At 42.5% G+C, this 14,618-nt stretch overlaps 1 protein-coding gene across 3 annotated transcripts; it reads left to right on the top strand.

Annotated features, from left to right (window-relative positions):
• The first annotated feature begins 112 nt into the window (after positions 1-112).
• Positions 113-13,128, top strand: TRMT6 (tRNA methyltransferase 6 non-catalytic subunit). 3 transcript variants are annotated; one of them, XM_074317548.2, is made up of 11 exons: positions 113-396; positions 3,850-3,977; positions 6,253-6,362; positions 6,912-7,003; positions 7,131-7,214; positions 7,479-7,603; positions 8,337-8,695; positions 9,088-9,173; positions 9,813-9,915; positions 10,018-10,104; positions 11,459-13,128. In XM_074317548.2, exons 1-11 carry the CDS (start codon positions 269-271, stop codon positions 11,648-11,650), a joined length of 1,494 nt encoding a protein of 497 aa, XP_074173649.1. In that variant the 5' UTR covers positions 113-268; the 3' UTR covers positions 11,651-13,128. The 3 variants fall into 3 exon arrangements, with proteins under 3 accessions (XP_074173649.1, XP_074173650.1, XP_074173651.1); XM_074317549.2 differs by lacking the exons at positions 3,850-3,977; positions 6,253-6,362 and having other exon boundaries at positions 122-396; positions 11,459-11,737; XM_074317550.2 differs by lacking the exons at positions 113-396; positions 6,253-6,362 and having other exon boundaries at positions 11,459-11,737.
• Positions 13,129-14,618: the final 1,490 nt, after the last annotated feature.

Here is a 14,618-nt window from a genome sequence, read left to right as displayed (position 1 = left end):
CCATGCAACAGGAGAAGGGAGGGGCGGGACGGAGAACAGCCAATCAAGGAGTTCGACCAGACGGAAACCGTGAGGCTCCTGGGGGCCGTTCAGAGGGTCGGACCGGAAAGCGGAAGCGGCGCTCAGCACGTGGGGGCGGTGCCGAACGGAGGGTTCTCAGTCCCCTTGGTTTGTGGGAGTGAGGGTGGCAGCATCGGTGGTGGAGGACGAGGAGCAGGGAGCGGGAGGCTGGGAAGACGCTGCAAAGCACGGAGACCCGCTGAGCGTCATGGAGGGCTCAGGGGAGCAGCCGGGCCCACAGCCACCGAACCCCGGGGACCACCGCATCCGCGACGGCGACTTCGTGGTGCTGAAACGGGAAGATGTGTTCAAAGCAGTGCAAGTCCAGCGGAGAAAGTAAGTCAGGTCGCTGGCTTTAGGGCTCCCCCGCCCCTTCTAGATAACACCGTCCCTCCCGGTCTCCCCACAGAATCCTCCCACCAGGGTCCCCTTCTTGGCTCTCTGGATCCCCAGCCTCCTCTCCCATCTTCCCACAAAGGCCTCTACCCCCAGGATCCCATTCTCGGCCCTCCTGTCTTTCTACAGAGAGAGCCCTCCTTCCATGGTCTCATACCTGGCCCTCTGCCTCCAGCTTCCCTCTCAGCCTTTCCCCGGAGCTCCTTTCCCATTCTTGGCCCTCGGTTGCCCGGGTGCCCACCCACCCCCCGTCCTGGAGTTCTTCCCCTAGGTTCTTAAGATCTCTCCTGTTTTCTCACGGAACCCACCCTTCACCCTCTGATCTCATCCTTACCTCTCAGAGTCACACCCCCCAACCCCCCAACCCGTCTTTCTCCCTAATCCCTCAGCCGGGATCAATCCCACAAAAAATGACACCTCCCCAACCAAGTCTGGTCTGCTGGGTTCTTCTCTCTACCCAAATGGGACTACCTGTCTGCACAGAATAAGGTTAGGAAACGACTTCCCATAGAATGTGGGATCGCTCTAGAGTTCCCTCATTTCACCCCAGGGGATGCGAAGTTTGGAAAAGTTAAATTGCTCAAAGCAGTTTGCTCAAGGTCTCAGAACTTGAAATTAGGTTTGGTTTGTGAACCTGCTGGTTAGTCATCGCTCTGATTTAGTATTAAAGAAGTGGCAATTTTGAACTTTCTGGCAGGGATGGTGAGGTTGCTAAGTCCTAATTGTTTATTAATGGTGAAAATGTATTGGGATGTTTTGATTAATTATCTGAAAAGTACAATCAAGCTTTTTTTCGAATTTGGTTATTATAGTACTTTTGACAAAAAGTAAGTTATTTGAATGCAGTCTCAGGAGAACAGTTTTCTGCAGACCGTAAGGCCAGGTATTGCGAGACTTGGAATTTCTCATAAGTGCTCACGTCAGATGAATTCTTTTACTTCTTTGTGAATCATCCTGTGGACTGGTATTTAAAGCGAAACAGGTGTCAATAGGAAATAGTCTAGTAACAGTCCCCAAAGCGCCAAACTGATGACAACTAAGCTTTTTTGCACTAGCACCAATCTGCTAAAGAAAAAAATAGAAGGGGGAAGGGATTTCTTTTAGTCCAGAAATGTAATATGTGCACAGGCTTTTAAGCATTTCAAAATTTCAATACTCATTTTAAAATGAGTATTTAAAATACTCATTTTGGTGGTTGAAATCAGAGAAATTTTATAACTATCCCACATCACTACTATATTTTGTATTCTTGAAACCAATACTTTGTACTTTTCAGAATTTCTGGTTAGAAATGGGTGCCTGCATCCAAGAACGTAAGTTCTGGGAAATGCCAATAATAATTATTTAAACTTTTTCATTGAAGTATAACTGCAGCATAATTCTTAGGTTAAAAGTTCAATGAATGATCTTCAAGTTTTACAAGTGTATAATGAACAGTCATTATACAGGTGAAACTGGTTTTTTTCTTTCTTTCCTTTCTCAAACTATCCTGTTAAGTCGCCAATTTTGAGTTTGGTTGCTTGAGTGTACTTCTTAATAATACGCTCTTCTAGACAAGAGGTTTTTCATTACCAAGGAAATAGTCAGCAACATCTGTTTATAAAAAGCACTCTTTAGACTGTTTTGTGCGTGTGTGTGTTTTTAATTTGGAAATGCTTTTTGTCACTTTTTCTTGGCAGAAGCCACAGAATTAATTTCCATTTTATTTAGAAAATGGCTTTCTGAGCTCAGCTAAATCCTAGGCCAGACTCTCTCTTCACTCTTCCCTCAGGACTGCACTCATCTGGTTGGGCAGAAGCTATCTGGCTTTAGGAGAAGGAGACTCTTCAAATCCCACTCTTCCCCAGTGAAGATATGGCCCCACATCTCTCTGACTGGGCCCCGCTTTCCTGACTAGGGTAGTGACCTCCTGTCAGGCTGATCAGTTTGGGTGACACACCCTCCTTTGCACATCAGACCAGCTGCCAGAGGGGTGAACCCAACCTAGCTCAGACCCAGGATTTCATTAGCTCTGGGGGGGTGCTCAAAGGACGAGGATGGGGGTGCGGGTAGGGGTGGGGGAGGTGCACATCTGGGCTGACCTGACCTGAGTTTTAACTTCTCTGCCAGGGTTTATGTCAGCAAATGTTTTGAGTGTCTGTTACGTGTTTAGTAACTGAGGACCCAGCAAAGAAGAGAATTGGCCTTGTCTGGATCACTTATGATCTCGCAGACATTCATTCAGATGGTTCAAGTGAGGAGATTTAGTGAAGATGTGACACAGACACATACAGAGGGGTGGCAAGGTTTAGTAAACGAGTAGAGACTTGTGATGCACCCAGGGTCTAACAACGGTGGAAAGCCTTTGGGAGGAGACCCTGGGTGTTGTGGTCTGTGCATTCTGTCATGCTCAGCCTCCAGGGGCACAGATAAAGGAGAGAAGGTGTGGGTTGGGGCACAAAGGAAATTCCAGGATTCAGGTTTCTGTTGACATGGACCATGTCCTGAAGCTAGGCAGGGCTTCCTGAAATTCACTGGTCTTTGCTGGGTAGACGGTGGGATCTAGTGGAAAGAACCAGGCTTTGGGCTTAGGCAGATTTGTATTTGAATCCCGTCTCCCACTTTGTAGCTTAACCTTGGACAAGACCCTTTTTCCTGAGCCTTAGCTTGCTCGTCTGGAAAGGGTTAGGTCCCAAGATTAGTGTGGGAATTAAATTAAAAAGTATGAAGCATCTAGCACATACTTCCTAACTCCTAATCAAGATGTTAGTTTTCTTCTTTTGAAAGGGAAGGTTTGTGTTTTTCTGGGATTTCCCTTTTAAATTGTAATAAAATAAAAACCTGGGTAATAGGAAAAATGAAAATTGCCTGGTCCTCAGTAGAACACTGTCAGTGTTAGGCACCATTTCCAAATGTGTCGATTGTCAATAATGTTTATTTGTAAACATAATTTGCTTTTACTAGACAATTTTCAAAGAACATGGCCAGTTAGGCCAGGGAATTTGTTCCCCAATGATTGTTCAGTTTTGAGGTTTTCCTGTGTAAGTTGCAAGGGTTGTCACAGTGTGTGTCCATTAGCCTGACGATCTTGGCAAGTCTTTATGCTATCCCGGAAGTCTGCAAAGCCTGTGAGTTTGGACATCCTGTCAGACATTGCACATTGGAGTCAGACCACTGCCTCAGAAGAGGAATGTCTTCTGTTCTTGTTTCTCATTCCAAATTCAGTGTTTTTGTGTCATATTAATTTTATGTTTCTGCCCCAACCAGAGTCTCTCTAGTGCATTTGTCAGTTCATGTTCAGAGATAACACTGCTGATCATCCTTTGCGGAGCCCAGTTTTGAAGTAAATGAGAGTGAACATGTCTTTCCTGGACTGAATACAAATCAGCTCATTGATTGCATTCTCTTCCCCAGAAAAGTAACTTTTGAAAAACAGTGGTTCTATCTGGATAACGTCATTGGCCATAGTTATGGAACCACATTTGAGGTGACCAGTGGAGGAAGTCTTCAGCCTAAGAAGAAGAAGGAAGAGCCTACTTCAGGTACACTATTTTGGATGTATGAGCTAGATGGCTCTTGAGCTGGCTGGTCAGAAATCTGTCAGCCGCACTTAATTCTAAAGTGCTAGCCCAGACTATTCTTAAAGAAATCTGAACTCATAATCTAAGAACTAGCTTGGTGGAATGAAGCGAGGTCTGCCTTTGGCTTTGAGATACCTGAATTCTGGCTCCAGCCCATCGTTAACTGGCTCTGTGACCTTGGGCCGTAAGTCCTGGCCACTTCAGTGTAAGAGCAGATGCAGTGCCCAGAAGTTAAGTAACAGCTGAGAGGTAGTTAGCATATAGGGTAGAGGCCACGAGGTCTGGCTCTGAATTCAGCTGACTAGGGTTTAAGTTTTAACTTCATTACTTGCCTTGTAACCTGGGGCAAGTTATTTGGTTTCTCTAAATCTTATATCATCCTCTGTAAAATGGAGCCATAAACAAATTTCATGCCTACGCTATAGCGAGTGTTCAGTCATATGGCACATAGGAAGTAACAGTGCCTTGCCTGTAGTAAGGCCCTGTAATTTTAGCCCTCGTTATTGACTGAAATTAAATACTTAAGTATTTGTTAAAATAAATATACTTAAAATATTGTATTAATAAAATAAAAATATGTAAATAGTTACTTAAAAAATACGATTAAAGTTGTAGTTCAATTAAATACTTTTAAATTAACATCTATATTTTTATTAAACACCAAATCTGTTCCAGGCATGATTAAGCACTGCGATTATAGCAGTTCATGAGGTAGCTTATCTCATAAAATTCATTTAGCAGTGGGGAAACACCAAAAATAATCACATAGACAAGCAAACAGCATACTTTCAGATGGTGACATGTGCTTGGAAGATGACAAAGCAGGGAGGTGTCCTGGATGTTAATTTGATGAGGTGAGACTTGGTGGAGACGATGAGCTCAGCCCTGAGTGATGGACGGCTCTAGCCACTCAGATCTGTCATAAGAGCATTCCAGGCAGAAGGAGCAGCAAGTGCCAACGCCCTGCAGTGAGATGGTGCTTGGGATGTTTAAGGAACAGGAAGGAGGGCACTGTGGCTGAGTACAGGGGTCAAGAATGAGGCCAGACCTGCTGGAGCTGCCCAGACACCTTGAGCACCGAGGACAGAGCCCAGTACCCTCCAGGCACTGGAGCCTGGTCAGGGGTGCTCGAACAGCAGAATGGACGCTTCTGACGGCTTTCTGAGGGCCTGCCTCCCGTGGCAAGACGAGGAAGGCCATGTCCTGCTCTGTGGCTTGGTTGCACGCTGGGCCCCGGTCCTCTCCCAGCGCTTTTGGTGTTTGAGCACAGAATAGGGAAGATTCTGCTCTGTTGCTGTGGCAGTGCGCCTGTGGCTACTATAGAGATGGGAGGGACAGCTGTGTCACATGGGGCTGGGCGTTGACTGGTAATAACTTTTACATGCGATTGTCCAGCCAACTTTCATCGGTTGCAACTCACTATTGCGAGTTAACCTGATGTACCTGGAGCAAGGTTTACTTCGCTGAATGTAGTTGGTATTCTAATGTGCAAGTGAATTTGCTACACATTGTGCATGTGCACCTCTGGGTTTTCGCAGTAATTCACTTCTGTACCCAAATGTGGGCATGTGCGGGCACCCAGTCAGTGTCTGCTGGGTCATACGCTGTGGTGAGCAGGCCCTGTGGACTCCGTGGCTGTCTGGTGCCTGCATGATGGACATTGGACATCTCCATTGTCAAATATTCATTTAAGTGCTTCCAGGAAAAACAATTCATGTAATCCAGGCTCTAAATTTTATGTAATATTTAAGGAGTGTGTTTAACACTTGAAAACAAAAATCAGCTTGTTTTGTATATAAGAGGTGGTTTTTTCTTTTTTAATGCTAATAAATCAAGCACTGCTCATGGGAAAAAAAAAAAAAAAGGAAGAAATGAGGCCAGAAAAGGTAGCCGGGGGGCCAGATCATATACAACTTGTAGTTTATCTTTGGAATGTATTCTAGTTACAAGAAGCTGCAGTGTGGTTTTTGTGCATTGGAATAAATGAGCCAATTTGCATTTTAAAGAGAGAAGTCTGGTGTCCAGGTGGATTGTAAGGGGGCAAGAGTGGGAGCAGGAAGATGAGTTCGAGTCTTCGAGTAGTTGTGGCCAGAAAGGATAGTGGGCTGGGGGGGAGCAGGGAACTGGAAGGCCAAATTTGAGTGGCTGATGGGCTGACTGTGGCATGAACTTAAAAGAAGAAAGATTTTTAAATAATATCAGATCATAAATGTCATAAAGCAATTTCCTTCCTTAGAGACCAAAGAAGCGGGCACTGATAATCGAAATATAGTTGATGATGGGAAATCTCAGAAACTTACTCAAGATGACATAAAAGCTTTAAAGGACAAGGGCATTAAAGGAGAGGTAATATTCAAAGGATATTGTGTTCTGTTTTTGTTTGGTATTTAGGGAATTGCTTGGTTTTTAAAGCAGACTTGACGTAAGGTAAATTGTGAAAATGCTGTGTATTCCTGTTAGACATAGAGCTTGAAATGTATATGCAATTCAGTATATCAAAAATTTCATTTCTTATATGCAGGGATATAAGTGAATAACATTACTAATATTGATAGCAAAGGACAATTTAATAACTTAGTGCATCTCAGAGCTTAACTTTGTTTTTCTCAGTAATGTTTTCAGCCAGGGTCTTCAAGAATGAGAGGTTCCTTTACCTCTCTTCTTTCTGTATCGTATGCCTCTGTTTTATTTTGGTTTAAATGGAGCTATAAAGCACTTGGATTTTAATACAGATTCTAGATAGAGTGAAAAAATACAAAGTTTACCCACTTGGACTTCTGTGGAAAAGGGACTGGAGAATCAAACCTTTGAATACATTCTGGGGTAAGAAACCTTGAGGTGATCTGTTCTGCGAAAACAAAGTTTCAGGAACCCTGCTTGCTCCTTTTCTTACAGGAAATAGTTCAGCAGTTGATTGAAAATAGCACAACATTCCGAGACAAGACAGAATTTGCTCAAGATAAATACATAAAAAAGAAGAAAAAGAAGTAAGTAGTTTTTGTTGGGAAAGGATGGAAACATTAAGTCTTTTTGTAGATTTGTAAAATATGTTATTAAAAATAAAATATTTTTAAACTTTTAAAAAAATTGATGTTTTGTTTTTTCTTCCCTCAGATATGAAGCCATCGTTACTGTTGTGAAACCATCCACCCGCATCCTTTCAATTATGTATTATGCCCGAGAGCCTGGAAAAATTAAGTACGCTTTGTTTCCTTTCAAAAGTATAATTGGGGGGAAATACAGCTTTAAAAAAGTCATAATTTTAAGTAAAATGAAAAAACTTGCTCACCTACATAAAGTATCCTCCTACCACATAAATTGTAAGTCCGTTTTACTATTGCCTCCAAAGCAATCAATAATCTTGACATAAATTTTTATGAAACAAACAAAACTTGAAAAATGACAATTAAAATAACAGGTTTTGCCTAATTAAAAGTGAATGAATCATTCTTTTTTCCTTAGCCACATGAGATATGATACACTAGCCCAGATGTTGACATTGGGAAATATTCGTGCTGGCAATAAAATGATTGTAATGGAAACGTGTGCAGGCCTGGTGCTGGGTGCAATGATGGAACGAATGGGAGGTAAGATTTAACATTTTCAAGTTCCTGAAAACCCCACCACGATTAGAGTAGAGGGGTCTAGAAAATTCAAACTCATGGAAAGTGAGGTTGAATTACTCTGAGGTTAACGAAATGACTTGGGCTGGCCACAGATGCAGTCCTCAGGACCTTCCTGCACAGCCCACATCTGCCAGCCTGCATTGCATTGGCATCCCCGGATGACAGTTAGTTGTCTTTTCTAGCTTCACTACGTATCAGTGGGGATAGTTCTGAAGCCTGTGGCAGGCTAGGACCTCCACAACAGTGATTTCAGTAAACTCCTGGATAGCTGGTGCTCATTTTACTGGCCTGAATTGAGTGGGAAGAGTACAACACAGCCTGATTTGCCTGCCCTTTCTCTGACCCTGTAGAAGATAAGAACTTTTCACTGCCCTTTTTTCAGGACTGGAGGGGGAGGGGGGCTAAGCGCTGGTCACCAATCATGCGACATCCACATTTGCATGATCCCAGAGTTTTGCTGTAGTGTCAAATGGGGATTAGCTTCTTTAAGACTTCCTGTTTCTCTGTTTTGGAATTACATTACATCCTTTGGGAATATTCATAGACTCCAAACTGACCCCCAGAGAAGCTGTATCACCCTTCAAACTGAACAGAGTAGAGAGACCTTCAGTCTTCTTACTATGGAGGATCCTGAGTGTTGGCAAAGTCTTGAGTCACCTTCATTGGGAGATGTTTGTTTCTTTTCTCTGTTCAGGTTTTGGCTCCATTATTCAGCTGTACCCTGGAGGTGGCCCAGTTCGGGCAGCAACAACCTGTTTTGGATTTCCCAAATCTTTCCTCAGTAGTCTTTATGAATTCCCCCTCAACAAAGTGGACAGTCTTCTGAATGGAACATTTTCTGCCGAGATGTTATCTTCAGAGCCAAAAGACAGTGCTTCGGTTGAAGAAAGGAATGGCACACTGGAGGAAAAACAGACTTCAGAACAGGAGAATGAAACCAGCATGGCAGAGGCCCCAGGGAGCAATCACCCCAAAGAACAAGAAACAATGGAAATTGTCTCTCAAGATCAAGACTATAAGGAGGCTAAAGAGAGAGGAAGCAAAAAGGATTATGTAAGAATGTTAAAGAGTCCCCACTGCCTTCATAATATTCCCCCTCAGGACCTCGGTTATTTAAGCACTGAGATTTGGCTTTGGAACATCAGTTCCCCAAAATAATAAATGTCAAACCAGATGGAGAAGGAGTGTGTGTGTGTGGGTGCACACACGTGATACTCTCTTTGGGATGAAGCTTAAGGATACAGAAGCATTGCACATAGGTAGCTTAATGATGGCTTTATAACATACGGGCTTTCTTGTGTGTTTTCAACTTCCTTATAAATGACCTCTTTCTGTTGCTTTAGTCTAAGCTGATAAATATTGTTGACATGTTTTGATAGACCAGGGTTCCCATAAGCCTGACTGAATGACCTCAGTATGTTGGTTTCTTATTTTTCTTCTTGAAGATTCAGGAAAAGCAGAGGAGACAAGAAGAGCAAAGGAAAAGACATTTAGAGGCTGCTGCTCTGCTGAGTGAGAGAAACGCGGATGGGTGCGTTAATGATAATGCAGGAGACATCTTGGTACTCGTGGGCTCTGCTTCAAACAGATTAGCATTCTCTGCTTGTCTGCTTTGATAATGGTGGGAACAGAGATGATGATTCTGTCTTGGGTTTTTAAAGAAAGGAGACTGCATCTGGCAAAGGTGGGAAATTGTGCTCGTATCAGAGTTTTAAAAGAACTTTGAAATTTCTCCAATGATGGTGCATCAGACAGGGCTGTATAGTCCTATTTGGTGTGTGTGTGGGGGGGGCATTCAGATTGATGTGATACTGGCTGCTGGCGAGGGCTAAGGAAATCTGACAAGGAGAGAGATCCAGATACCCACAAAGCCAACATCACAATGTTGGGATTTGTTTCCATGTGATTTTTTTTTTTCTTTTTTTTTAAATCAAGAATGTGAGTCGCTACTTATAGTTGCCAAGCACCATGAGAGCTTATAATCCAATTTGTGTTTTCTAGAAAGTAATAGCTCATGATTTTATTGTTTGGAATTTCTGGAATGTTGTATTTAAAGCTCTTCCTTGTGTGAGTCATGCAAATAAATACATGATCATTTTAAATGCATTTTTAAACCTATGCTCCATTTTGGGGGCATAGAGAAATAATATGTCCCACATTTTTCTTGCAGTTTAATTGTAGCAAGTCGTTTTCATCCCACTCCACTGCTGTTGACTTTGCTGGACTTCGTGGCCCCTTCAAGGCCGTTTGTGGTCTACTGTCAGTATAAAGAGGTAATAGTGAAACAAATGGATGGGAATTTTTGCATCTAAATGTTGATTCGCATATTGTGGCCCTAGAAGTAATTCTTAACAGAACTCTCTTTATACCCTCAGCCTCTGTTGGAATGCTACACAAAACTGCGGGAAAGAGGAGGGGTCATCAACCTCAGGGTATCTGAAACCTGGCTCAGAAATTACCAGGTATGTGTTCTTACAGCCAGACCCAGGAGCTGCTCTCCTGGGTGGTTGGCTCCTTGCAGGAGTGCCAGAATGTGTTAAAAACAGACATTCCTGTTTGTGTCTACAAAGATGAAACAGTCTCCCACCTGTAACTCAGAAAGTGCCCTGACCTTTCCTGACCCCTTCTTCTCATGTCAGGATCTATTACTCTGTAACTCTAGTCCAGAGACATTTAAAATGCAAACAATTATGCTTGTATTTACCCAAGGCCTCAAGATCACTGTGGAGGGAATAACTGATCATAGCCAAATTCCCAAGCCAAGAGAAGGACCCTTTCCTCTCTGCTGGGATGTCTTTGCAGCAAGTTTTCAGGACGAATTGGTGTGCTCCATGTCAGTTCAGATCCTCTGGAAAGCGTATGTCAAGATGGAATTAGAAGTATAAGAGATTTATCGGGGCAAACACATTTGAAAGATGAGGAGGGAGCAGGATTACCTAGGCAGGGAGAGCCATCAGACCGTGAGGCAGGTCTGCTGCCTATGAAAGAGGCAGAAGGATGGGGAATGGGGGGGAGGACCTGCAGTGCTGCTCTGAGGAAGTGTCAGCCAGGATGATGGGGAACCCCGGAGCAGAGATTGCCCATTAAAGGAGCCCTGTGTCGGGCAGAAATGGTGCAGTACTGGTTGCTATGCTCAGTTAATCAGCATGGAGCAGCCGATGGCCGCCATGGGAGTGAGCGCTACAGTGCATCCCAAAGGAGCAGCTTCCAGAGCCTTTCTGCTGCTTGAACTCCTCGCCACCAGTTTCCTCTTGACAAGATCTCAGGGAGCACCTCCGTGGTTGCCACAGGCCCTGCCCTGCTGCTTGGACGTCTTATTTAATCCAGGGCACTCTATGGCCCTGGACGACCCTGCCTTTCATGGCGGTCATCTTATTTAGCTATGGTAACAGGAAAGAAGTAGTCTTGTCAGTCAATAGGACAGTAGGAAAGGGAGGCTCTGGGTGTATGTCCCATAGCTCCATCTCCATGGACCCACGCTCCACTGTTTGCCATGAAGCATCCTGGAGCCAAGAGGAAGAAAGCTATGTACAGGCCCAGAGCACTATACCAACCGTTTGCCCATTTGCCACAGAAACTTGCTTCAGGTTTAAGAGAAACAGCTTCAGTTTCATTTTTCAAAAGAAAATCACTTAAACCAATTTCTATACTCTTACCTGAACTATTGTGTGAAGAAAGGAAGGAACTTAGAAATTGGTTCATTTCAATCTTCAAGAGAATCTGTGTCATTGAAATTCTGATTTCTAGTGTGTGTATTGTTAGCACATACTTTACTGCTTAGGAAAACATAAGTGTCTGTCTTTCTGTCCTGATTAGGTTTTGCCAGATCGAAGTCATCCCAAACTACTGATGAGCGGAGGTGGGGGGTACCTTCTCTCAGGCTTCACCGTCACCATGGACAACCTTAAAGAAGACCCCAGCCTCAACTCCAACTCGAGCACTTTAGAATTACACCAGACCGAAGAGCCAGCAGCTAAAAAACGGAAATGCCCAGAGTCTGACTCTTAACCTTTCAAAGTTGCTTTGATTTTTGCTCTCAGGCATTATACAGTTAGTAATTAAACTTTAAATGTCCTTACTAATTGTTTTTCCATATCCTAAGAATGAGATTGTGTCTATACACCTGTTCTTGGGAAAGACAAGTAAGCCTTTATTCACCTCTGACCAGATGGGTTTGGTCTGTCAAAACCTCGAGCCAAAATAGCCAAGCCAGGAGTATGCAGTGGACTGATATATGGCCAATTCTGTTTATTTTACAAAAATCCTTTAAGTACTTTTAGTACTCTGTGCAAATATCTTGAGAATTTAGACATCCTAAAAATATATTTATACCAGACTTTGTTTCTATGTTAAGCTAAGTGGAATGACACCATATAGCTAAAACTTGGTGGGTACTACAAGGAAGGAATTTGTGGAAGAAATTTCCTCTGTTCTTTCCACTCTCTTCAACCTAAGCAATACAGATGTGTGAGATTTACGGTACCAAAAATGTCTGCTCTGTACCCTGCAGTGGAATAAACTTTTTTAAAATGCTAGATTTTATTATTTTAATAGTTCACAGCCTAGGAAAGTTTTGAATATTTATTTTACCTCTTCTTTTGTCGATAGAAAGGTATAGTAGGGTACATTTTTGCATTAATTGACCGATCCCCTCCATCTTTGTTCCAAGAAATGGGACTAGAATTTTTTGTGTACTATCCAATTAAAAGAAACGAAATGTTTTTTCCCTCCCCAGAGACTTACGGAGATAGGTAGATATTTATATACACATATATGTGTACAGTAAGTCCTCGCTTAATGTTGTCATTAAGGTTCTGTGACATTAAGCAAAATGACATAACAAAACCAATTTTACCATAGGCTAGTTCATATAAACAAGAGTTAAATTCCTATGGCATCTCATCAACATTATGACAAAACGACATTAAACAAAACGGTTTCATTCAAGGATCTGCTCTAATGGGTGTTGGTATATACACACACACACATATATATATATATATATTTACACACACACATGCACATGGAGGCAGAATGCACTATCTCCATGAAGTTGAGTGCAGGGCTTAGGCCGGTTCTCATTGCATTAGTGTCACTCCTTGTCAAATGTATTTTAAAGTGCCTTTTTTGGTGATTATTAATGCTGGTTTGTTGAACTCTGGCATGATTAGGTGGTTAGCCTTCTAAGCACTGAAAAAATAAAATTCTTTGGTCATTTGCTGCAGCCAGGAGAAGTGTTTAGAGGGAGCCAAGGCTCTCGTCCGTTTGAGTCAGTCTTGCTCACTAAACACGCTCATCATGTTTGTTGTCATGTTGTTATAGAATAGATGCAGATCACCCAGCAAGGAGCATCTCGGAAAAAAAGAAATTGCTTTTTCCTAATAGCATGTACTATTCTGATAATGGTCAGTGTGATTACCAACAAGTACAGTTTTGATTACTTTTTCTTAATTGCTTTTAGAGAATAAAAGTGTTTCCTACTATGATCCGTCTGACTGACATTAATAATGCCATCAGTGATGCCACATTCACTGGCTTTCAGTTGATTGTGACACATGGTCTGTGTCAGAAAACATGCCTTGATTGACACCTCACTGAACATGTCCTTGCAAACAGTTGTCACCCATAATCAACCAGTCATATTTGGTCAAAGGGAGCACATTACAGACTGGATTCAATGGTGGCCGGTCTCCATGGTCACTTATTAGAAGCACCTCCTACTTGTGACTCAACCAATGTCCAAGTCCCATCTCACTCCAGTATGGGGGTCTGCACTACTGAGGCCGTGTGTGCCCATGTTGCTCTCTCTGACTTATTTACTCATCTCACACACCAGCAGCAAAAACCAATCTTAAAAAAGTTATTTTTCTCTCATGCATATAACTTACTTCATCTTTGAGTACTAAGGCTTTAGTGTGCACCAGGATTCCCTGGAGGGCTTACTAAGCACAGATTGTTGGGCCCCCACCCCAAAGTTCCCGACTCGGTCTGGAATGGGGCCTTTCCGACAAGTTCCCAGGTGATGCTGGCACTTCTGGCCCAGGAACCACTCCTTGAGAAACACTCCTGTTTGTACCCACATCATGAGTGCAGCTAGTAAATACATAATGTACCCTGTTTGTAAAGTGGACGTCCACCTTTGGAGCAGATGAATGGATAATTCTATGACTTCTGGACATCCAGCCACCAGGATAGTTATGTGAGATAGCATTTTAATGAATGCCAATCAAAAAGTAAAGACAATCACTTTGTAAAGTCCATATTATTTCTCCACTGGATTAGGATATTGGAAATGCACAGATGTGCCAATTAGAGGATTTTTTATCTTACAGGCACACTAAAATTGAATGAAGCAAGTCTTGTTTTTGTTTTTATTGAGTTGTAATTGGCATAACATTGTGTAAGTTTAAAGTGTAAGTCAACATATATTCATTTGGTACACTTACATATTGCAAAATGATCACCACAGCATTAGCTAAGACCTCGATCCCATCACAATTCCCATTTCTTTTTTGTGGTGAGAACACAAGATTTACTCTCAGTAACTTTCAAATAAATATAGCAGTAGTGTTAACTATAGTTACCATGCTCTATGTTAGATCCCCTGAACTTACTCATCTCATAACTGGAAGTTTCCAACATCTCCATTCCCCTTCCCCCACACCACTCCCACCCCAGCCCCTGGCAACCACAATATTGTGACATGACATGTATTTGTCTTTCTCTCTGGCTTATTTCACTTAGCATAATGTGCCTTCAGGGTCCATCCCTGTTGTCACAAATGGCAGGATTTCCTATTCTCATAGCTGAATAATATTCTATTGTATATTTATATCACACCTTTATCCATCCATCAATGAACACCTTAGTTGTTTCTATATTTTGGCTACTGTGAATAACACTGCAGTGAACATGGAAGTGCAGATATCTCTTTGAGATGCTGATTTCTTTTCCTTCAGATATATGAAGTTCTGAC

The sequence above is a fragment of the Rhinolophus sinicus genome, chromosome 13 (assembly GCF_057876585.1).
Source record: "Rhinolophus sinicus isolate RSI-liver-muscle chromosome 13, RSI-T2T, whole genome shotgun sequence".
Taxonomy (NCBI): Eukaryota; Metazoa; Chordata; class Mammalia; order Chiroptera; family Rhinolophidae; genus Rhinolophus; species Rhinolophus sinicus.
Note: the sequence above shows the minus strand (reverse complement) of the source record. Positions and strands in the feature narration are given on the sequence as shown.